Source organism: Prionailurus viverrinus, chromosome B3, assembly GCF_022837055.1.
Source record: "Prionailurus viverrinus isolate Anna chromosome B3, UM_Priviv_1.0, whole genome shotgun sequence".
NCBI classification, from domain to species: Eukaryota; Metazoa; Chordata; class Mammalia; order Carnivora; family Felidae; genus Prionailurus; species Prionailurus viverrinus.
The window spans coordinates 58,192,430-58,214,168 of NC_062566.1; the positions used below are offsets into that span (position 1 = coordinate 58,192,430).

The 21,739-nt window shown below is 56.0% G+C and overlaps 1 protein-coding gene across 10 annotated transcripts; it reads left to right on the forward strand.

Annotated features, from left to right (window-relative positions):
- Positions 1-565: 565 nt before the first annotated feature.
- On the forward strand, positions 566-20,651 carry PLCB2 (phospholipase C beta 2). Of its 10 annotated transcripts, none has more exons than XM_047861293.1 (32): positions 574-1,514; positions 4,607-4,684; positions 5,341-5,409; positions 6,046-6,186; positions 6,324-6,403; positions 6,489-6,542; positions 6,649-6,724; positions 9,194-9,294; positions 9,439-9,605; positions 9,695-9,841; positions 10,021-10,178; positions 10,443-10,525; positions 10,788-10,872; positions 11,449-11,611; positions 11,749-11,840; positions 11,970-12,066; positions 13,132-13,216; positions 13,346-13,470; positions 14,018-14,172; positions 14,699-14,863; positions 15,432-15,531; positions 16,057-16,161; positions 16,329-16,423; positions 16,547-16,622; positions 16,836-16,901; positions 17,018-17,240; positions 17,316-17,490; positions 17,622-17,698; positions 17,789-17,884; positions 18,451-18,508; positions 19,154-19,240; positions 19,586-20,651. In XM_047861293.1, exons 1-32 carry the CDS (start codon positions 1,431-1,433, stop codon positions 19,787-19,789), a joined length of 3,567 nt encoding a protein of 1,188 aa, XP_047717249.1. In that variant the 5' UTR covers positions 574-1,430; the 3' UTR covers positions 19,790-20,651. The 10 variants fall into 10 exon arrangements, 8 of the variants coding, with proteins under 8 accessions (XP_047717254.1, XP_047717255.1, XP_047717249.1 ...); XM_047861292.1 differs by having other exon boundaries at positions 575-1,514; positions 11,734-11,840; XM_047861295.1 differs by having other exon boundaries at positions 575-1,514; positions 11,734-11,840; positions 16,860-16,901.
- Positions 20,652-21,739: the final 1,088 nt, after the last annotated feature.

The following is a 21,739-nucleotide window of genomic DNA, read 5'->3' on the forward strand; positions in this document are numbered from 1 at the left end:
TGGAGGGAGGGGACAGAGGATGAATCCTGAAGGCAGTGGGGCATGGAAGCACAGGGCAGTTCCAGAACGGCTTCCACAGGCTGTCGGGCCTTGTTACAGGATCCACTCCAGTAGCCTTAGAATCACTTTTCCGGGGACTATTTTTGTGCTGGGAATCCCCTTAGCTCCAGCCCTCAGTGGCCCCCATCCTCCTGCTCTGGCCCAGATTGGCCAGCAGAGGCAGTTCTAGGGCCTGGGTGAGGGCCCCACAGTTGTTAAGGGGCGGAACAAAGGCTCACATGGGACCTGGGGCAGAAAGCCAGGCCCTCAGAGGGGAAGGAAGTCCTGGGCAGAGCTCCCTGCTCCCCCAGCTAAGCTAAGAAGGGTGATAAGGAGGAGTAGGTTAGGCAAGAGGAAGTGGGCTGGCTGAGGGAGGTTGGGACTGAGCTCCCAGGGCCCAGTCAGTGTTAGGTCCATGCACCCTCAGCAGGCAACCAGAACTGAGGCTTCACCAAGCGGCCTCCTGCCCCCTGGTGTTCTCACCCCAGGCCCTGGGCACAGAGCAGAGGAGAGAGCTGGGCAAGAGAGCACAGTGGAGGTGGCGACAAGGGTTGCTGTGTGTGTGTAGGGTAATGTTGGGTTTGTGGGGGTTCTAGACCTCTGCCAGGCCCAGAGGGCCAAGAGGAGGTATGTGCGGTGGGCGAGGGGCCTGATTGCCTCACTTGTACCTCATTTTCATGGGAGGAAGCATTGAGAAAGAAGAGCTGGGTGTGCAGCAAACTTTGCTTATTCAAACCACCAAATCCCAGCTGCGCCCAACCCCACCCTCAACACCCACCTCCAGGGTGGTCCCAGCCTCCTCAGCTGTGGGAAGAGACTCCTATACTTTAGAGCCCACCTCTGTGGAGGTCCCTTCCCCTGGGGAGCTACTTACACCCTCCCCTCAGGCCCAGCTTGGGCAACAGCATCCCCGGGGGGTCCCCATATTGTTCCTTCTCCAGCTCCTCACCTGCATCTGACCAGAGATTACTCCTGGGACTGAGGCCCCCAGCTCCAAGGTGACCAGTTCTCAAGACCCGCCCCTCCGTCCTGAACAGCACATAGAAGGAAGCCCTGAGCAGGAAGTGCTGAGGCACAGGGTGAGGGCGGGGGCTTTGTGGAGGGGAGCCTAACCTCCCTGGGCAGGAGCAGTGACCACAGCCCCCCATTGAAAGCAGGGGGGAGGAGACTGATTTAAAAGACAGATGGGCCTCTGGCCAAAGCATTCAGCTCTGCCCCCAGCCACTGCCACCCGTGGGCTAAAAGAGTATCCAGACTTCCGGACCCGCTCGATCAGGGCGGGTGCCATATGAGCCCAGCCTGGCTGGCTCTCCTCCTTCGGGCCTTTCTTCCTTCCCTCCTCCTACCCACGGGTGCCTGTCCAGCCTCTCCAAAGAGGGACGCTTAGCAGCATGTCTCTGCTCAACCCTGTCCTGCTTCCCGCCAAGGTGAAGGCTTATCTGAGCCAAGGGGAGCGCTTCATCAAATGGGACGATGTGAGTGGGGCAGGGGCCGTGGGCTGCTGGGGCACTGGGGTGGTGGGAGCCCTGTTGTCAGGGGCCTTGTTGGGGTGGGTGGGTTGGTTTATGTCTTCTGGGACCAGGCGCCTGTGTGGCTTGGCCAGGCAGCTGACACAATGGCCTGGATAAACAAACCTGGGGGTGAGGGTATGTGGCCCTGAGTGTGTGTCCCTGGACTGCAGGGGCTAGGGCTCTGTGTCTGGATGTAAGAAGAGGATGGGCTGCCTGGGTGGTCACAGGAGGGAGTTTGTTTGGGTTTGCATCTGTCCTTCCCCAAAGCCCCCAAGACAAGCAGGATTTGTTGTTCCTGGTCTCAGTACTAGTGGGAAGAAAGTGCCCCAGAGCTGAGGCAGGGGCAGAAGCAGAGGTGAGCCAGGCCCCTATTCTTGGCACAGAGGGTGCACTCTTGCTCCTCCCCATCTGGCCCTGCCCTGGCCCAGGGGAGCCCCACTCTTCCCATAGCTGCCGTGGGGCAGCTACACAAGGCCGGGGGACCCTAAATGAGAACTGGAGGCTTCTGCTGGGAAGGAACTGATTGACTTCTGCTTCTGCTGGCTGTTTTCAGCCGGGCTCCCTGCCACCCCCCTATCTGCAAGGAAAGGGGGAAACCACTGCTTTGCCTTGTATCTTTGTTTCCGCTGTCTGTTCCTTCCCAGACTGGGACCTGCTTCCCAGACTCTGGTCCTCCTGGCCCCTGAAAATGTGTGGCGACAGGCCAGGGACTCTCTTGGGCAGTGAGAATAATTTGGGGTCCTTTGTGAGGCTGCTAGGTGGGTCCAGTATTGGAACCACTGTGGGCTGATCCCAGGAAGGGAACTGGAAGGCTCAGGGGTGTGTGTGGGCGGGGGGCCTTAGGGCTGGTTCATTCTTACAGGTGGGATGAAGGGGTTCTGGGTCTGTGAGTTAAGCAGCCTGGGGCTCTACATTAGGCTGAATAATCTGGTTGCCATGACTATGGGTAGGAGGCCCTGGCTAGATGCTTTCTGCTTCCCTAGAAGTGGTGTGGGGGATGTGGCATGGTGGTGACATGTCCCAGGAGACTGTGGAATGGGGGAAGTGGCTCAGAATGAAAAGTGAAGTGGCCTCTCTCGGTTCCTCTGGGAAGTGTGTGTAACTTGACTGGGCAGAGGGCCATTGGTGGGGGGGGGGGCATGCTAGCTGGCCTTCTCTGCAAGCCAGTACCTATGTAGCAGGTTGCCCCCCTCCCTTCCCTGGGGCAGGGCACAGCATGACCCCAGGAGCCTGACCTCCATGAGCAGGAATCTCCGAAGCCTAGTCACGGGGCACATGCACCTGTGAGACAGGGCTCTGCTCAGACTGCCTTTGGCCCAGCTGGCCTATGACTTGAGTATGTCATGTCATGTTGAATAAGCACAATGCAAAAGATGTAATCAACTCCCAACTTAATTTTGTCTCCCACGGTCCCTTTACAGTGTATTTGGTGGGAGAGGCTCTTCTCCTGCCCATGGAAGGAAACTCAGCCAGTCACAAGAGATTCCATTTACTCTTGGGGAACAGACAATCCTATGGTCACTTCTCATAACACCCAATCTTATTTCAGAAACTAGTTATAACTCAAAACTCAAATCTTACTTTGGATGACATCTTCTGCCCTCCTCCTTCTAGGGATGGTTTTAGGTGGACTGCATGTGCTCTGCGAAGGCAGGATTCCCTGATCTTCCACCAAGCTCTCCAGACCATGGGTGCAGGGAGAGATGAGGGAGAGGGGACCAAAGTCCTTAATGAACAGATGCCATCATCAGTTGGCTCATGCTTTCTGAGCCTGGCAGAATGTTAGGCTTATTCTTTCTCTAGTGGACACTTTTGAGGATTCTCCTCAAAGTGAGGAGACCCTCCTTCCCTAAGCTGGTGGTCCCTTATGTAAGGGTCCCTCTGCCATCTCTATTTCAGAAGGTCGCTCAAAATTACTTCTTGGAATCCAGTTACCACTTTCAGTTTCCTATGGTTTTGGACTCTGTCCCTCTTTCCCACAGGCCTCCTCTAAACCTCAGCACATACTCTTGTGTTCACTGCCCCAACAGACTCTGAAGTTTGGGTTTATCTAGCACAACCAGCGTCTCAATGCCTCTGACACTCGGTTTCCTGGGCAGGAGTCAGACCCCAGTCTGCTTTGCCCCACAACTGCAGGGGTGACCAAAGCTTTCTAAGTACAGTTGAAACCCCTCACTAGGTTTAAAGTGAGGGGTCAACCCCCACCGACCCTCCCTTTGGGAGGGAAGGGAATGGAGTTCACAACACAACTTTCTCTAAAATTATCCCCCTCCCAAATTGTTTTTTTCCCCCATACTCTAACCACCCCTGACCTGAGAACCTTGTTTTGACCATTGCCTTTGAAAATTCTGCACTTGGTGTGATTTGGTGTGCAGCAACTACCATGCCTTATTGGAAACTTCAATTTTACCATCTTGTTTTATATGCATACGAAGACCATTAAAATGAAAGATAGCCTGTGTGCTCTGTGAGTGGAACAAGAATTTAGAGCCATTCACTGGCTCTTCAGCAGACACGAAGCACTAAGCTCATGGTCTAGCGCATAAACTTATGGCCTAGCTTATGCTACAGCATAGGCTTGTTTCCCTGGAGTCCATAAGCCCTTGGGGATTTTCTGGATGGGCTTCTAGGTGTGTGAACACACACACTGTTATAGCATGTTTCTGGGAAGGCTTTTCAGAAGAGGAGAGACTTGGGGTGCTCTTTGAAGGTATTTCAGGCAGGGTTGGGTTCTTAGGCTTGAAGGTGGGAATGCACTTGGTGTCTATGGGACAGTTGGATGGATTGGTGGGGAGTGGTTTGTGGAGGGGAGATGGTGAGCTCTGAAACCCCTGGCTTGGGCCAGGGAAGCTTGGCCTGAGGTCTCAGAGCAGACAGCTAACCCCTTCTGTCTTTTGTTTTTCCTTCCTTCCTTCCTTCTTTCCTTCCTTCCTTCCTTCCTTCCTTCTTCCCTTCCTCTCTCCCTCCCTCCCTCCCTCCCTTCTTTCCTTCCTTCCTTCCTTCCTTCCTTCCTTCCTTCCTTCCTTCCTTCCTTCCCTCCCCACTTCTGTCTATAGGAAACCACAATAGCCTCCCCGGTTATCCTCCGTGTGGATCCCAAAGGCTACTACTTATATTGGACATACCAGAGTAAGGTGAAGCAGCCCCTACCTACCATGGCCCTGAACTCCTGCTGATCTGTTGAGTCAAAGCAACCTTTTGATAATGTAGGGGTGGAGGTGTGAATGCTCAGGGAATACAAAAAGACCTGGAAGGGTGGCTCTGGGGGATCTCCTGTGGGCAGAGGCTATTTGCTTTGGGAGGGAGGATGCAGTCACTCCAACCATGGCTGCCTTGGGCCAAGATGTTCCAGACTTAGCATCCCTTGGAGAGAAAGAGAGAGAAAGGAAAAAGAACTGCCACTGAAGGCGCGTTCTCTACCTGTTGTTCTGGGTAAACTGGGGGCTCAGAAAGATTAAATAGGGTCTCAGTACCTGGATGGAGGGAAGGGAGTGGAACCTAGGGAGAATCCAGGATAGCATGGGCAAGACCACAGGCTATACGTCCTGAGTAACTTGAATGGCCAGGGAAGGAATGGACAGAGGAAGGGAGGAGCCTCCTATGAGTGGGGAGAACCTGACTGGTGAGAAGGGAAGGGTAGGGTCCAGGCCACCACAGATAGTCTTGGCATCTACAGAAGGCAATTGGTCAAGATGTGAAGGGTGATGGAAGTTCCCTCCTCTCTGCTCTTCATTCTTGACTGACCTTTTTGTTCTCATCCCTTCTTTGCTCCTACCGGGACACCCTCCAGGAGATAGAGTTTCTGGATATCACCAGCATCAGGGATACTCGCTTTGGGAAGTTTGCCAAGATACCCAAGGTAGGTGGGCCCAGTGGCATCCCAGGCTCAACATGGCCACAAGCTCTGTGGGGTCAACGCAGGAGTCCCTGTGGGTGTGGGAAGCCTAATCTCTGGAGCAAGGGGAAGAGTTCCCAGACTGGGTAGCCGGGCCTCGTCCCAGAGCGGAGGAAGGGACATGGCTGCTCCTGAGCTTTCCAGAGCTTTGGTACCATAAACAGACATGTCGTGTGATCAGTTCCTGCCCCTAGAGCACCCTGGACTGTTTGGGTGGTACTGCTTGTGCCCACCCCCTCCCCATCTGGTTTGCCTATATATGCCTAACGCCAGTAGGAAAAATGGAGGAAGGGATTGGTGGGAAGCTGGGTTCCATGAGACTGGGACCTGAGAATTGATCTTCAAATGAAAAGTGGCAAACAAAATACACAGGACTCCCAGGCCCTGCAGCTAGGTTAATCTCCTCCTGTGGGCTCTCCATCTCCACTCCGGCCCCTGGAGTCGGGGATGGGAAGGTGCGGAGGCCCATGACTCCTCAGATGGGGATGGGACTCCGCCCTGGGTGGCCATAGTTCAAACGCTGAGGGGAAGGGACAAGGAGAGCCACAGTGGGCCAGGGATGGGGGCATACTTCTGATTCCGTGTCGCTGCTTGCTGCAGAGCCAGAAGCTCCGGGATGTCTTCAACATGGACTTTCCTGAGAACAACTTCCTGCTAAAGACGCTCACTGTGGTGTCTGGCCCGGACATGGTGGACCTCACCTTCCACAACTTTGTCTCCTACAAGGAGAACGTGGGCCAGGTGCATGGTGGGGGCACACCTCGCCTGGGGTGGGCACCTGGGGTAGCCTGGGCTTCCTGCAAGACAGGCCAGGGTTGCAGGGGGTGAGGGCACCTGTGTGGTCAGGGGTCTGACTGCGGTGCCCTGGGGTCCTGCAGAACTGGGCTGAAGATGTACTGGCTCTGGTCAAGCACCCGCTGACAGCCAATGCCTCTCGCAGCACCTTCCTGGACAAAATGTAAGTGCCTGTCTGCCCGGCCTTGGTGTGTGGGGTTAAGTGTGCCAGCCCCAGGGCCTAAGTGAGATGCTTTCTGCCCCACCAGCCTGGTAAAGCTCAAGATGCAGCTCAATCCCGAAGGGAAGATTCCTGTGAAGAAGTGAGTTTCCCCAAACCTCTTCCCACACTTCGCCTCAGCTCCTCAAAGCCTTTCCTCTCCAGGTCTGACCCCTGTCTTTGCCTGGTGCCTTTCTCTGCTCCTTCAGTTTTTTCCAGATGTTTCCTGCTGACCGCAAGCGGGTGGAAGCTGCCCTCAGCTCCTGCCACCTCCCCAAAGGCAAGGTGAGTGGTTCTTCTGCCCCAGCCCACCCCCTCTCACCTGAGCTGGCTGTGACAAGAGGCCCAGTGTGGCCAGGTCTGGTCGGGGGTGGTGAAGGCAGGGATGATGGCACAGCCCAGCCAACAGCCCCAAAAGCCAGTTAACCCTAGAGCACCGGGTCCTGATACTAGGCACAGAGACAGAACCAGGGCAGTGGGGGTGAGGTGCCTGGATCCAGAACAGGTTGGTCTACACCGCCTACTCCTGGGTGGCTGTGTGGGCAGTGGGCGGTGGACTGTGTTCAGGGCAAGCAGGTGGGTGCATCCCCATTCTAGCCTTGGAATGAAAGGTGAGAGTGAAAGTTCTCACCTAGAGGAGGGAGATAAGGTCAGCAAGGATGGGGGCAATGTGCAGGGGTCTGAAATATGGGGAAGGGGTTAGTTGTGCAGTGTGGGGAGAGGAACAGGCCAAGCATTGAAGCTGTCAGGACACAGCCTTTAGCTTAACACAGGAAAACATTTTTCCCCTTCTGGCTAAATAATTTAAAATTACAAGCTGTATGCAGGGTCACCCCATGAGGGGCCTTACGTGGATTACAAAAAAAGGAGCCCTCTGGGCAGATGCAGCCCGAGCCCAGTATTCCTGCCTGGGTAGGGGAGTGGATCTCAGTCCCCTGTGCCCATGGGGGGCACTGCTTGCACCCCATGGAGTTTTGTCTCCTGATAAGAAATTGTTATGTTATAAATAAATAAAACAAAGACCTCATCGATCACCTGTCCACATGGGTCCTTGGAAGACTACTCCCCCTCCAGGCACAGCTAGTGACTCCTTGATGTAGTCAGTCACAGGAACGCAAGCATAGGGTTAAAGACAGGGTGGAAATGGGCTCCTGCAGAGGGCCCTGCAGCCGGTACTGCTTGCTGCACATCCCCTCTCCTGTTCTCCTGCCTCCTGAGCTCCCACCTTGGCTAAGTCCCCCTTATTTGTCAGCTCTCCTTGTGTCCTGCTAGGACCCACTGACCTATCTTTGCTTGGAGCTGATAGGTCCAAGACCCAGGCTTAGGGAGATAGGGGCTGGCTCTCTTGTTCAGACCCTCTGCTCCAAACTATGACTGATGCTGGCCTTCCTGTATGATCCTGGAAGACATGGGATGGGTTTTTCTGGGATGAAATGCAAAGGCACAGTATCCCTGGAGACCACTAGTCTACTTTCAGTTTCTGCTTCTATAAAGATCCCTAAGCTGCACATTTCACATAAATGGAAGATACAATATGTCAGGCTTCAATCATTTAGCGTGAGGATTTCGAGGTTCTTCCATGTTGTAGCACCCAAGAGTACTTCATTCCTTTTTACTGCTGAGTAATATCCCGTAGTTTGGATAGACCACATGTGGCTTATGTATGTTCGTTAGTTGATGACATTTGGGCTGTTTCTACTTTTCGGCTCTTTTGAATAATGCTGCTGTGAACATTCGCGTGCGTGATTTTGCCTGGACGTATGTCTTCAATTCTCTATACCTAGAGGTAGAATAGTTGGGTCATGTGGCAACTGTCTATTTAACATTTTGAGGAACTGCCAGATTGTTTTCCAAGGCGACTGACCATTTTACGATCGTACCGGCAATGTACGAGGGTTACAGTTTCCTCACCAACACTTGTTGTTGTCTGTCTTTTTAAAATTGTTGTCATCCTGTGGGAGTGAAGTGGTATCCCATTGTGGTTTGGATTTGCATTTCCCAAATGACTAATGAGACTGAGCATCTTTTCATGTGTTTACTGGTCATTTGCATATCTTCTTTGAAGAAATGTCTATTCAAATCTGCCTGTCTTTCCACTGGGCTATTTGTCTCTTTGCTGGTTGAGTTGTCCCTTTACTGGACATTCGGTGTGCAAATATTTTCTCCTATTCTATGGACTTTCTCACTTTCTCGATGGTATGCTTTGAAGCACAAAAGTTTTTAATTAGGGCCAAGTCCAGTTTGTCTTTTTTGTTATTGTTCCTTGGGTTCTTTGGTGTCTCTACTATCGTTGAACTGTCTATTTCTCACTTCAGTTCGGTCAGTTTTTGGTCCGTGCATCTGGGGGCCCTGCTGTTCCGTGCACTATTTACATTCAAGTTGCGTCTTTTGGAAAAGTTGTCCTCCACTTAAAAAAAAAAAAACAAAAAACGAAGACAGCTCACTGCTCTGGCAGCAGCATCACTTGCTGCTAACCTTGTTTCCTCCCTGCTCTGGTCATCCCTAGTTCTGATCCTGCCCCAGCCAAGGGTCTAGCCTGTGTCCAAGTTCAGAGGCAAGGCAAACCAGCTAAGCATGCTTTCTGCTCAGCAACCAGCACCTTGAGAAGCCAATGCTTGGGGGTGTACCTGATGCTGCTCGGCCCGCCCTGAGCCCTCCCTTTGACAGGCCCCCTTGTGCAGGGCTGGGCCTCATTTGTGGGTCTTAGCACTGAGAAGGTGGGACAGGAATGATCAGGTGACTATCCCCCCCCAGAATGATGCCATCAATCCTGAGGACTTCCCAGAATCCGTCTACAAGAGTTTCCTCATGAGCCTCTGTCCTCGGCCAGAAATAGATGAGATCTTCACTTCCTAGTGAGCTTCCTTAGCTGGGCTGGGCATGGGGAAGGGGTGGTGGCTAAAATCCCACTTGCCATGCTGGGAATTAGGGGGCTTCTCTGGAGGAGGCGGTGGTCCGTGCTCCCCGGCCCAGGGGCTATAGACCTCTCTGGCCTGCAGCCATGCCAAGGCCAAGCCCTACATGACCAAGGAGCACCTGACGAAATTCATCAACCAGAAACAGAGGGACTCCCGCCTCAACTCTTTGCTGTTTCCGCCCGCCCGGCCTGACCAAGTGCGGGGCCTCATCGACAAGTACGAGCCCAGTGCAATCAACGTGCAGAGGGGTGAGGACTAAGGGAGCCCCTCATCCCTGTGGGTCTGACCTGCTCTGGCAGCTGGGCTGCAGCCCTGACAGCTTTCCCTTGCCCCCCAGGCCAGCTGTCACCTGAGGGCATGGTGTGGTTTCTCTGTGGGCCGGAGAACAGTGTGCTGGCCCAGGACAAGCTGCTACTCTACCAAGACATGACACAGCCACTCAACCATTACTTCATCAACTCCTCACACAACACCTACCTGACAGGTGACCAGGGTGACCTCACTGTGACTTCTCCTTTTACGGGGGCTGCTCCTATTCCCTGAATCCATCCCTCGCAGGGATCGCCCACAGGCTGCAAAAGGACAGACTGTGTTGGAGAGGGCTCGGACGAGCTGGACCGGCCTCTGGTGAAGCCCCCACCTCTCCCTTTTGCTCTGGTGCAGCTGGCCAGTTCTCTGGCCTTTCCTCGGCAGAGATGTACCGCCAGGTGCTGCTGGCTGGCTGTCGCTGCGTGGAGCTGGACTGCTGGAAGGGCAGGCCCCCTGACGAAGAGCCCATCATCACCCACGGCTTTACCATGACCACAGACATCTATTTCAAGGTCAGACTCAGTGTGTGGAAGCTGGAGGCAGTGGCACTAGGGAAGGGTCCTGGGCCATAAGTTTTCTGGGGGTGCAGCTGAAAGGAGGGGGGAGGTGGGAGGCCTTGACCAGTGAAGGTACTAGAGGGGACCAGAAGAGACAGGGCCAGCAGTGGCCCTCCAGTTCTGTGTGTGTCCTGAAACTGGGGAGTGGGGACGGGTGCCTCTGGGGGTGGGGGGCCTGGAGCACCGACCTCCTCTCGGCTGGGCCCCCTTCTCCTCCAGGAAGCAATTGAAGCCATTGCAGAAAGTGCTTTTAAGACCTCCCCCTATCCTGTCATCCTGTCATTTGAAAACCATGTGGACTCGTACGTATCAGACCTGTTCAGCCTCATTCTCTCTTGTCCCCATCTCCTGCCTGTAGCTGCCCTCTCCCAACTGTCCCCCACCTCTAGCCATGCCCTCCAGCTCTCTCCCGGGTTTTATAAGTTCCTTGGGACCCCAGGCTCTCCTGTCTGTGTCCCTGCCTCCCTGACCTCCTGTGCCCCTGATGACCCAGGTCAGGGGCCCAAAAAGATGGACAAGAAGGGGGTAAAGCTGCTGAAACCTACCCACTTCTGCTCCCTGCAGACCCCGCCAACAGGCCAAGATGGCTGAGTATTGCCGGACGATGTTTGGGGACATGCTACTCACAGAGCCCCTGGAAAAGTTCCCAGTGAGTGGAATTTGCTGTGGGGCATCTGGGCCTGGGGGCTGGGGTCCCAGGACAGGGTCAAGGCCAGGTTAAGGAGGCAGATGTCCCCAGAAGATGTTGGGGTTTATCCGGGAAGATTGTGGGACCAGAATCTTATCATCTACCATGTGTCAGGCACCGTGTTGGGCTTTGGGGCTATGTTAGCGACAAAGACACAGTTCCAGCCCTCAGGTTGCTTACCTTTTGGTGGGGAGACAGACAAGTAACCAGGTCATCACAACCAGGGGCTGCTATGGAAGTACTTGGGGATCAGGGAAGTCTTCCTGGAGGAAGGGATGGCTAAGCTGAAATCTGAGGAGGAAACTGGATTATTTTGGTGAGGGCGGGGAAAGAGTATTCTAGCAGCTGGGCAAGAAGAGTGTTGTCTGAGGAACTGTGTACGTTGGGTCAGGCAGGAGCACAGCACACAACAGGATACGATGGGATGAGAGGCTGGAGAAGCAGGCGGGCCAGATGGAGCACAGCTTGGGTACAGAGTTGCTGAGATTGCACCCTGAAGGGGAGGAGTTGGTACTGACCCTCTCCCCTCTCCCTCAGCTGAAACCAGGCATCCCCCTGCCCAGCCCCGAGGATCTCCGAGGCAAGATCCTCATCAAGAACAAAAAGAACCAGTTTTCTGGCCCAGCATCCCCCAGCAAGGAGCCGGGTGGGGAGGCTGAGGGCGACTGCCCACCCAGTGCCTCTGTGGGTGAGGGCACAGGTGAGGCGGCCTGGGAGGGGGGGTGTGGGAGGGGGAGCATCTGGAGGGGGAGAGAGGGGCTGGGCCTGGAGGGGATGTATGGGGTCCCCAGGCCCCAGTGCTCATGGAGCTGCATGTGGCAGCGTGGGCTGGTGAAGAAGGAACAGAGCCGGAGGAGGAAGAGGTGGAAGAGGAGGAGGAGTCGGGAAGCCTGAATGAGGAAGAGATCAAGAAGATGCAGTCGGACGAGGTGTGTGGAGGGCAGCCCCTAGCCCCTTCTGCTGTGTCCTCTGTGGAGCCCTCCAGGTGCGGGCAGGGGGCCACCTCCCTGGGTTCTGTACCTGCCCTCCCCTTCTCCACCCTCCCCTCTCTTCCCTAGGGCACAGCGGGCCTGGAGGTGACAGCTTATGAGGAGATGTCCAGCCTAGTGAATTACATTCAACCCACCAAGTTCATCTCCTTTGAGTTCTCTGCCCGTAAGTAAGCATGAAGCGGGAGGAAGGTGGTAAGCTGGAGATGAGGCCAGATTCAGGAGAAGGCCCTTAAGAAGTGCATCCTGACAGCAGAGCAGCTTGATGGGTAGGGAGAAGAGGAAGAAGGACCCCCCCCTTCCTTGGACTTGGGGACCCTGTCTATAAATAGCCAGCAGAGGAGTCAGGCAAAGGGCTTGTTTAAGTGGCAGTGGCTCCCAGTTTCCCGGCCCTATAGTGAGAAACTTGGCACCTACCAGAATGCTCTGGAGTGTGTCCGCGACAGGCAGGCCACTTATGACAGGCCATCTTAGCCCTGTTGGCCTGAGGCTCCTGCAGCCTTCTGCAGGTGCTGTGGCTCTCAGGGATGAATGGAGCCTCGGGCTGGCCCAAGCCCAGAAGCCCTGTTCCCTCCCCCACCTCCTATCTCCCCACCCCAGGCAGGAGAACTCCCAGGAAGGGCCAGAGGCAGAGGCAAGGGACAGTGCACATCTGCCCCTTGCACCCTTCCCTTCCTGTGCACACCTATGCTGTTTAACTTCAACTTCTCCTGACACAGGCATAATGCATTCCCCTCATCCTCTGGGCGTACCCCCCACGTAAACACCTCTTTCTGCACACACTTGTGCAGTGTGTACCTCTGCAACATTGACTCCTCATTCCTGGACCCGCACCCTGCAAACTCACCTGTGCTCAGCCACGGCGTGTCCGGTCCTTGATGTATATCCTCCCTCCCCTGCCCCCAGCCCTCATGTTTAGATATAACTTGCATGCTCACTGTCTGCATATCACAGCATGTTCCTGTACCATCCAGGGCACACACCCCTCACTCTGCAGGACTGTGGCACACACCCCATCCCTGTGCACGTCTCCCACATATACCCTTTGCCCCCAGCACACCGTTACCCACATGGATCTGCACATCAGCTTGGCCCCCTACGCCCTTGGGCCTCAGTAGAAATGCTGGGTTGAAGGGATCTCTGTGCTGGAGGGAGCTAGCCTAAAGGGAGGGGAGGAAGGAGGGAGGAGGACAGCCTGACATGGGCCCCCTGCCCTTTCTCTCCGACACAGAGAAGAACCGAAGTTATGTCATCTCCTCCTTCACAGAGCTCAAGGCTTACGACCTGCTCTCCAAGGCCTCAGTGCAGTTTGTGGAGTATCCTTGAGGCCTCAATAGCCAGGGTCCCTGGTGGGGGTGGAGGGTTGGGGACAGGGCTCCCAGAAGGAGCTGTTGGGTCCTCCTGGTGTGGGCGGCCTTCGGCCGGGCTCCTAAACTCTGAGGAAGCTACAACAAGCGCCAGATGAGCCGCATTTACCCTAAGGGCACCCGCATGGACTCCTCCAACTACATGCCCCAGATGTTCTGGAATGCTGGTTGCCAGATGGTTGCCCTCAACTTCCAGACGATGGGTGAGGGTACTCCTAGGCCCCTGAGAACCTTCCCCTGCTTCCTGCCTCTCCCACCTTCACCCCATCCCTGTGGGGGGGGGGGTCTTTAGAACAGCTCGGTGTCTTTAGAACATCAGTGTCCTGATGTTTGTTCAGGCTGTGAGAGCACGTGCAGGTGTGTGAGCAGTCAGGGATCTAAATGCATTAGCTCATGCCTATAGGATTGCACGTGTACGGGTATGTATGTGAAGGTGCCAGGGTGCTGGCGTAGGTTCTGGCTGCTCTGCCTGAATGGGCCCATCGAAACACCTGCTTCGCTGGCCTCAACTTCCACAGCGAGTTGTGGTCTGGTCGCGGCTTTGTTCCTGCTGACTCCAGGTTGTGGAGCTTTCCTGAGAGATGAGACACCCCAAGGGAACAGGCTAGGTCATGAGAGACCCTCATTCTCACAGTCAACCCAAGCGCCCCATTCACAAGATAGGAGAGAGAGGCTGAGAAATGTAGGACACAGAGACTGGGTGCAGACCGAGGGCCGGGCCTTCCTCACTGAGTGCCCCTGTCCCCCCAGACCTGCCCATGCAGCAGAACATGGCGCTGTTTGAGTTCAATGGGCAGAGTGGCTACCTCCTCAAGCATGAGTTCATGCGCCGGCCAGACAAGCAGTTCAACCCCTTCTCAGTGGACCGCATCGATGTGGTGGTAGCCACCACCCTCTCCATTACGGCAAGGCCCTGAGGTGGACAAGTGGCCGGGAGGGCTGGGGACTTGAGGAGAAAGACACGAGAGCTCTACTCCTCCCCTCCCAACCCCCCTCCCCTGATATCCTGAAAACTTCAGCCCAAGCCAGTTCGTGCAGTAGCAAGTTGCCTTGGAAACTGCCTCCTCCTCAGCACTGGAAGCTGCCTCTTGGTCCCCATGGAAACCAAGGGGAAGGGCTGAGGCTGGGATGGGGGAGGGGAGAAGAGTAGGCAGAGTGGGTCCACAGGAGCCCCAGGCCCTGGGGGAGGGCGCTGTTCCTTCCTTGCCGGGGGAGGGAGGTGGGGAGGCCCCCATTTCTTCCCTGAATGCTGGAAGCACCTGGTCGCCAAGAGCTTAGCTGTAACCCTTGAGCCACACAGCCCCAGCTGAATGGGGCTCTTCACAGTATGCAAGAATGGATGCTTTAGCCACAGGAGCTGGAGGCCCCAGGTGCTAGGGAAGGGCCTGGGTGGGTGAGCTGACGCAGGCCTCCCATGGGCCCCACCCCTAGGTGATCTCTGGGCAGTTCCTGTCAGAACGCAGTGTGCGCACCTATGTCGAAGTGGAGCTGTTTGGCCTTCCTGGGGACCCCAAGAGGCGCTATCGCACCAAGCTGTCACCCAGTGCCAACTCTATCAATCCTGTCTGGAAGGAGGAGCCCTTTGTCTTTGAGAAGGTGGGGACCTAGGCCAGGGGCTGGGGTCTGTCCCTACTTCTTGGCCTCTACTTATAGAAAAGAGGAACTAAATAAAGGGACTTCCTTCATCCTCTCCCCTCCCCTCCCCTCCCCTCCCCCCATGGCTTCCTGATTTTTAAGAGTCCCAAATCCACATTTACAGAAATCTGTGAGCAGGTGTGTGCGTGTGTGTGTGTGTGTGTGTGTGTGTGTGTATGTGTGGATGTTCATGTCAGGATGAGAGGCAGAAATGTGAACTCCCAGTCGAGGGTACAGAATGCCACGGAATGGTGAGGGTCTTTTGCTCTGCTCCCATTGGATGCTCATTGGCAAGGCTGTCAAGGGTTGCCTGCACCAGGACCCCTGAGCCCTGGGCTGCATACCCAGCCCTTCTCCCCTGTGTGGACCAGCCATGGCATGAGTTGAGAGGATGCCTACGTGTGTGGCCTAGAGTGTGCCAAATCTGGTAACACCTGCCATGTTCTCACACTGACGCTAAGACTTCTGAAGCTAGGGAGGTAGGTAGGTTGGCCACCTCCTAGCTTGTCCTGTCCCGAACTCTCCTTAGATCTTGATGCCTGAGCTGGCCTCCCTCAGGGTGGCTGTAATGGAGGAAGGCAACAGATTTCTTGGACACCGCATCATCCCCATTAATGCCCTGAATTCTGGTAAGGATGGAGTCCTTCTTTGCTGTTGTCAGCTGGTCTGAGACGAAGGCCAGTGTTAGGAGCCTGTCCAGAGGGTGGGGCTGCTTCAGGGAGGTGGCCCTGAGACCTTACCTAACCCTCTCAAGTTATCAGCCCTAAGGAGTGTGGCAAGAATAGGAAACTGACAGAGGTGGGGCCTCTGCCCACCTATCAGAATGTCTGTAATATTCTGGAACTACTGGGGCAATTTCCCAAGTAGCTGATACTTACTGGGCACTTAAAATGAGTTAGGGCTTATAACACGTTCTCACTTAATGCTAACAATAACCACATGGGTAGACCCTAGTCACCCCATTTCACAGCTGAGGAAAATCTCAGAGATTTAAACTAATCTGCCCAAGGTCACGCAACCAGGAAGGTACAGAATCAGACTCAGGCTCTGGCCTCTCTGACTCTAAAGCCGGGAGTCTTGAGTAACTAGCTGCTCCTGTGCAGTGCTGGGCAGCAATGAGCATGGCTTACTGCCCACCCTGCCATGCCCAACAGGCTACCACCATCTGTGCCTGCACAGCGAGAGCAACATGCCCCTTACCATGCCTGCGCTTTTTGTCTTCCTGGAGATGAAGGACTATGTACCTGACACCTGGGCAGGTAGGAGGCCCTTAGTATGTTGGGAGCCGGGATCCACTCACTCCCCCTCCCCCTCCTCAAGCCAGCCTCCAGAGTGGGGCAGGACAGGGCATCCTGGGGTAGGTGAGGATGGGGGAGGCTTCCAGGTACATCTCCATACCAGGCCAGTGATGCCCCTCTGCACCCAGATCTCACCGTGGCTCTTGCCAATCCCATCAAGTTCTTCAGTGCCCACGATAAGAAGTCTGTGAAGCTCAAGGAAGCCATAGGAGGTCTGCCTGAGGTCTGTGTTGCCTGGTCCAGGAGCTTTGCCCTCTGGGAGGGAAGATGAGGGAGGAGGCAGAGTCCTAGGTTGAAAGACCAAGAGATGTTGGTGCTATGTTCCGAATCTGCTCTCCCTACACAGAAACCCTTCCCACCGGGGAGTCTGGTCGCCGGCCACGTCAATGGGGCACTGGCCCCACTGAGCAACGGGTCTGCAGGTAAGCACTGCAGGGTCCTCCCACAGACTGGAAGGGCCTCAACCTCTCCAGCCATACCCACAGCATCCCCCCAAAATAGACTTTCACCTGGGATGGGAACAACTGTGTGAGAAGTCGCAGCGCCAGGAAAGTGCGCTACAGGGGGCCCATAATGCCACCCCCCAGGGAGGGGAGAGTAGCCTACAGAACTAATCCCGTCCCCGCACCTCTTAGCCCACGCTGTGGCTCTTGCAGCAGCCGGGGCCAGGGCCAGGGAGGAGGCCGTGAAAGAAGCTGCGGGTAAGGCCTGCTGAGTCCGAGTGATCTTGGGAACGAGCCTGGGGAGGGTCCTAGACTCCTGGGGGGGTGGTGGTGGGGGTTCTGGGAGGCGGCGCATCTCACCCCGGCCCCCACAGAGCCACGGACGGCCAGCCTGGAGGAGCTGCGGGAGCTGAAGGGCGTCGTGAAGCTGCAGCGGCGGCACGAGAAGGAGCTGCGGGACCTGGAGCGGCGCGGCGCGCGGCGCTGGGAGGAGCTGCTGCAGAGGGGCGCGGCGCAGCTGGCCGAGCTGGGGCCGCCGGGACCGGGGGGCTGCGGGGGCCGCAGGCTCGGCGCGAGCAAGGGCTCCCGCAAGAAGAGGTAAGGGCGGCGGCGGCGGCGGACCCTGCCCTCCGAGGAGGGCTCAGGGCCTGTCCCCACACGTGGCCTCCACAGGACCCCGCTCTGCGAGGAGGCCGCCGGGGCCGCGCCGAGCGAGGGCCGCGAGGGCCCCGAGGGCGCGGACGCTCGCGCGAGGGAGCTGAAGGACCGCCTGGAGCTGGAGCTGCTGCAGCAGGGCGAGGAGCGGTACGAGTGCATCCTGAAGCGCAAGGAGCAGCACGTGGCCGAGGTGCCCGGGCGGGGGAGGGGAGGGAGCCACAACCCAACCAACACCACCCCGTCCCCACCGCCTCACAGCAAAGGGCTCCTCTAGCCAAGCTCATCCTTGCACAACCGCCCCCCCCCCCCCACCTCCCGCAGCAAATCGCCAAGATGATGGAGCTGGCCAGAGAGAAGCAGGCTGTGGAGCTGAAGACCCTCAAGGAGACCTTGGAGACGTATGATTGCCTCCTGCCCATGCCTGACTCTTATCTCCCAGGAGGGCTCAGGCCCCTCAGAACATCTTCCTGATGCTTGTCTTTCTGCAGTGATACCAAAGAGATGAAGAAAAAGCTGGAGGCCAAGAGGATAGAGCGGATCCAGGCCATGGTCAAAGTCACCTCGGACAAGATGGCTCAAGAAAGGTGAGCCCTGGAGGGAGGCCCAGACCTCACACTCCAGGGCCGGTCTGAGAAGGGACCACTCCAGGTGGGAAGGGGCCTGACTACAAGTGGATCCTGACTTACTTTCCAGAGATGTGCCTGTCCCCTGGATTTCAAAAGTTAATCCCATTTCTGTCACCTCTGATCAGAGTGTTCGCCTTAGGCAAAACACAGAAGCCATCAGAAAGGAGAATCAAAATTCTCAGAAAGGAGAATTTAAGGGAAAACCAATCATACAAAGAGGGAGGTGCAATCTTGGGACAGTAGCTCCCCCCCCAAGAGGGAGGTGCAATCTTGGGACAGTAGCTCCCCCCCCCCCACACACCTTGTAGGACAGTGCACTTCAGTGAGGAAGCCCTTTCCTCAGACAGTCCCTGGAGCTCCCAGTGGCCCCTCAAGTCCTCCTTGGGTCCCCATGATTACCCCCTCTGGCTGGTTCTGCTCTTAGGGTGGAGTTCTCATTTTGTCTACACACTGAGGAGACTTGGTCTCATTCAACTCTTCCTAGGGGCCCCCTGCCCTCTCTGAAACTCTGATCACCCCAACAGGCTGAAGAGAGAGATTAACAACTCTCACATTCAGGAGGTGGTGCAAGCCATCAAGCAGGTGTGTAAGAGCTGTGTCCTTCACACACACACACACACACACACACACACACACACACACACACACTACATAGGAGGGAAGGGGTGGTCCCAGGCCTTTACTTTGCCTTTAAGAGATGCACAGTCCAGAACAGGCCCTGCAGCTAGGGATGGGAGGAGGCAATGAAGAGGAAGAGGAGTCCCCAGGCTATCCCGTGGTTCTGGCCTTTGTGGGAGGGTGGGGTACCAGCCTAAGGGGATCTGTCTATGGCCAATCACTCTGGATGGAAATGTTAAGGGGCTAGATGGCCAGGGGAGGATGGGATGTGGGGGGGCTTCCTGAGGCTCCGAGAAGTCAGAAAAGGAAGGAAAACCTGCTGAGAATGGACCTAACCGCCCCCCCCCATTAACAACACTAACACAGCTCGCTTTTACTGAGACCTGACCTCATACCAGGCTCTCAACCAGGTACTTGACTTGAACTGTCTCATACACTCCTGCACAATCCAGCAAGACACACTATTCATTTTACAAGCTTGAAAGAACTGTTTGAAGGGTAACAAATTTGTCCCCAGTCTTACAGCTGGTTAACTGGGACTGTAGCTGGATTTCAAGCCAGGTTGCCTGTCTGTGCTATCCTGATTCCCTGCCTCTCACTCCCACCCAGATGACAGAGAACCTGGAGAAGCACCAGGAGAAGCTGGAGGAGAAGCAGGCAGCTTGCCTGGAGCAGATCCGGGAGATGGAAAAGCAGGTGACAGGGACCACTACCCTGGCCACCAGCAGAGTTGGCCTGCCCCGGGGAGCTGCCAGTCAGGGGATGGGGTGAGGGGAAGGGGACTTAGCCTTCACTGGTGGACCACAGGCCCCGATTCCCACGGGGTCCTGGGGCCCTTTAAGAGGAGGTAGTTCTATACATCTCTTTGCCTGGTTGGTACCCCCTTCCCTGAGAGGTTCCCTGATGGTCTCCACTACCTTCCACCTCCCACCCCAGTCTCCTGGGAGCTCTAAACAGACTGGGCATCCCCTTGTCTGACTGTCCAGAGAGTGGGCGGTTGGCCCCTTCTGAGACAGGTGGTGATCTTTGCTGTCCCCACAGTTCCAGCAGGAGGCACTGGCAGAGTACGAGGCCAAGATGAAGGGCTTGGAGGCCGAGGTGAAGGAGTCAGTGAGGACCTGCCTCAGGGACTGCTTCCCCTCTGAGGCCAAGGACAAGCCTGAGAGGTCCTTTGGGGCCTTCAAGGAGCTGTGTGAGCAGGACCCACTCACAGCAAAGGCAGATGCCCAGGAGAGTCGCCTCTGATGCCCCCATCCCACTGGGACATTCTGTAAGGACATTCGCTCTTCTCTGGGATGTGGCTCCATCCCCCTGGGAGGAAAGGCCCCCGCATTCTAAGGCTGTTGGAAGCTGGGGCTCCCTTGGACTCTGGAGCCCCCTACTGCAGCTAAGCTGGAGGAGGAGGCAGGAACCTGGTACCATCAGGGCAGGGGCCTGTCTGGGTTTAGAGGCCCTCTCCAGTCGGACTTCCTGCTCTTCATCCCTCACTTCTTCCTCTGAATGAGTGTCACAGATTCGTTGAGGGCACAAGAATATGGACTGGGAGGCAGGAAATGGGGTCCTGGCCCCACTCCACCTTTCCTAGTGAGCAACCATTGGTGCCCCACTCCGGACTCACTGTTCTCACCTGGAGGGTTAGGTCTGGCCACCTGGAACCTCCACTCTAGAACCTCTAGTTCAAGCAGGACCAAACTCCAAACCCTGCTGCTGTGAGGCCCCATCTCAGACCTGTCCTGAGTTGGCCTCCTTGTCAGCTCCCTGATGTGGAACCTGGCACTACCTCCAAGCTCCCTGGGGACAGCTGCTTCCGGGATCCCAGGCTGAGGTCCCTTCCCTGGCCTCCTGCCTGTGGGGGACGGAAGGCTGACATGGAAAAGCTGCCTCAGATGTCTGGTCTCTGAGACACTGGGCCTCTGGCTCGCAGGGAGGGGCCAAGGAAGGCCTTTGGGACACTCTTCTAGGCCTGGGGGTGGGGGGTGGTTACTTCCTAGTATGCACCCCCACGCAGGCTGCCTGACAAGGTCAGTATCATTTTCTCTCCTGCCTTTATGAGATTTATTTATTTTTTCCCCTTCTTACTGCTACTGAAAAGAACCCTGTCCCAATATTTCCTGCCTAAGCCTGGTCTCTGCTCTACAGCTAAGAAATGGGAGGCAGGGGTAGTATGCTCCTGAAATGAAACAGCCTGGGGAGTAAAATAAAAAAACCCTTTGGGAGCTGAACCCCAGGATGAAGTCCCTTCCAGAGCCCAGTGGAAAGGAATGGCCCTGCCTCTGGGCACGAAGGGGATTCACTTCCCCTTCTGGCAGCTCTGATGCCACAACCACTGGAAAATGAGGTCACTCCTTTTCTCCACCCGCCCCCAGATGTGGGCTTTCCTTGTCTCCACCCTCAGGGCTTGCAGCAGAAGAGCCTATTGCAAAGGTGCCCCCCACCCTCTTGGGGAGCTGTGAACCTCCAGGCCACCTGGGCCCCTTTAGGCAGACTTAGAGTGATCACATTCTTAGGCCCCCGTGGTAGTTATGGTTGAACCCAACACTTGCTCGACAGGGGCTTGGGGGCAGCTGTTCGCTGCATCTGTGGCATGGTCCCAAATCCCAAATGGGAATAGGCACTGGCCTGGGAGAAGCCAGGTGGGGATTGATTCTGGGAAGAGGTTGTTTTCTTATCAGAGAGTTATAACAAATGCCATTAGCTCTGAGCACCTGTGCCTTCGAAAAATAAACAGAACCACCGCCACCACCCTCCATACCTCTGGGGGCCAGACCTCTGGGATCTCAGCATTCCCGGGTTGCAGGTTGAGACTAGGGGTCCTGCTCATTCACAGCAGTAAGGCCTGTCATTGGCACGTCCAGCTTGCATACACACTGGATACAGCCAAGGGTGGGACACTTGTACCCCAGAGCAGTGTGCTGTCTTTAGTTCTCCTGCTGGGCACTCCACTGCCCCATCTCCCTGCCGGCCCAGGGGTAGAACCGTGTAGGGATGAGGATCCAGGCTAGACGAGCTCACTGACCCAGGCACGTGGGCATAAGCCAGAGCCAGTGCCAAATAGAGTCAACTGGACAGTCCCCTGTTTTTGCCCGAGACTGCTGAGGGGAAGGAGAAGCTGCCTTCCCCGAGCCTCTCAGCCAGACCGGGCAGTTTCTGGGCTCCCCAGTGTGGAGCTGGGAAGCCCAGGAATAGGGAAGGAAA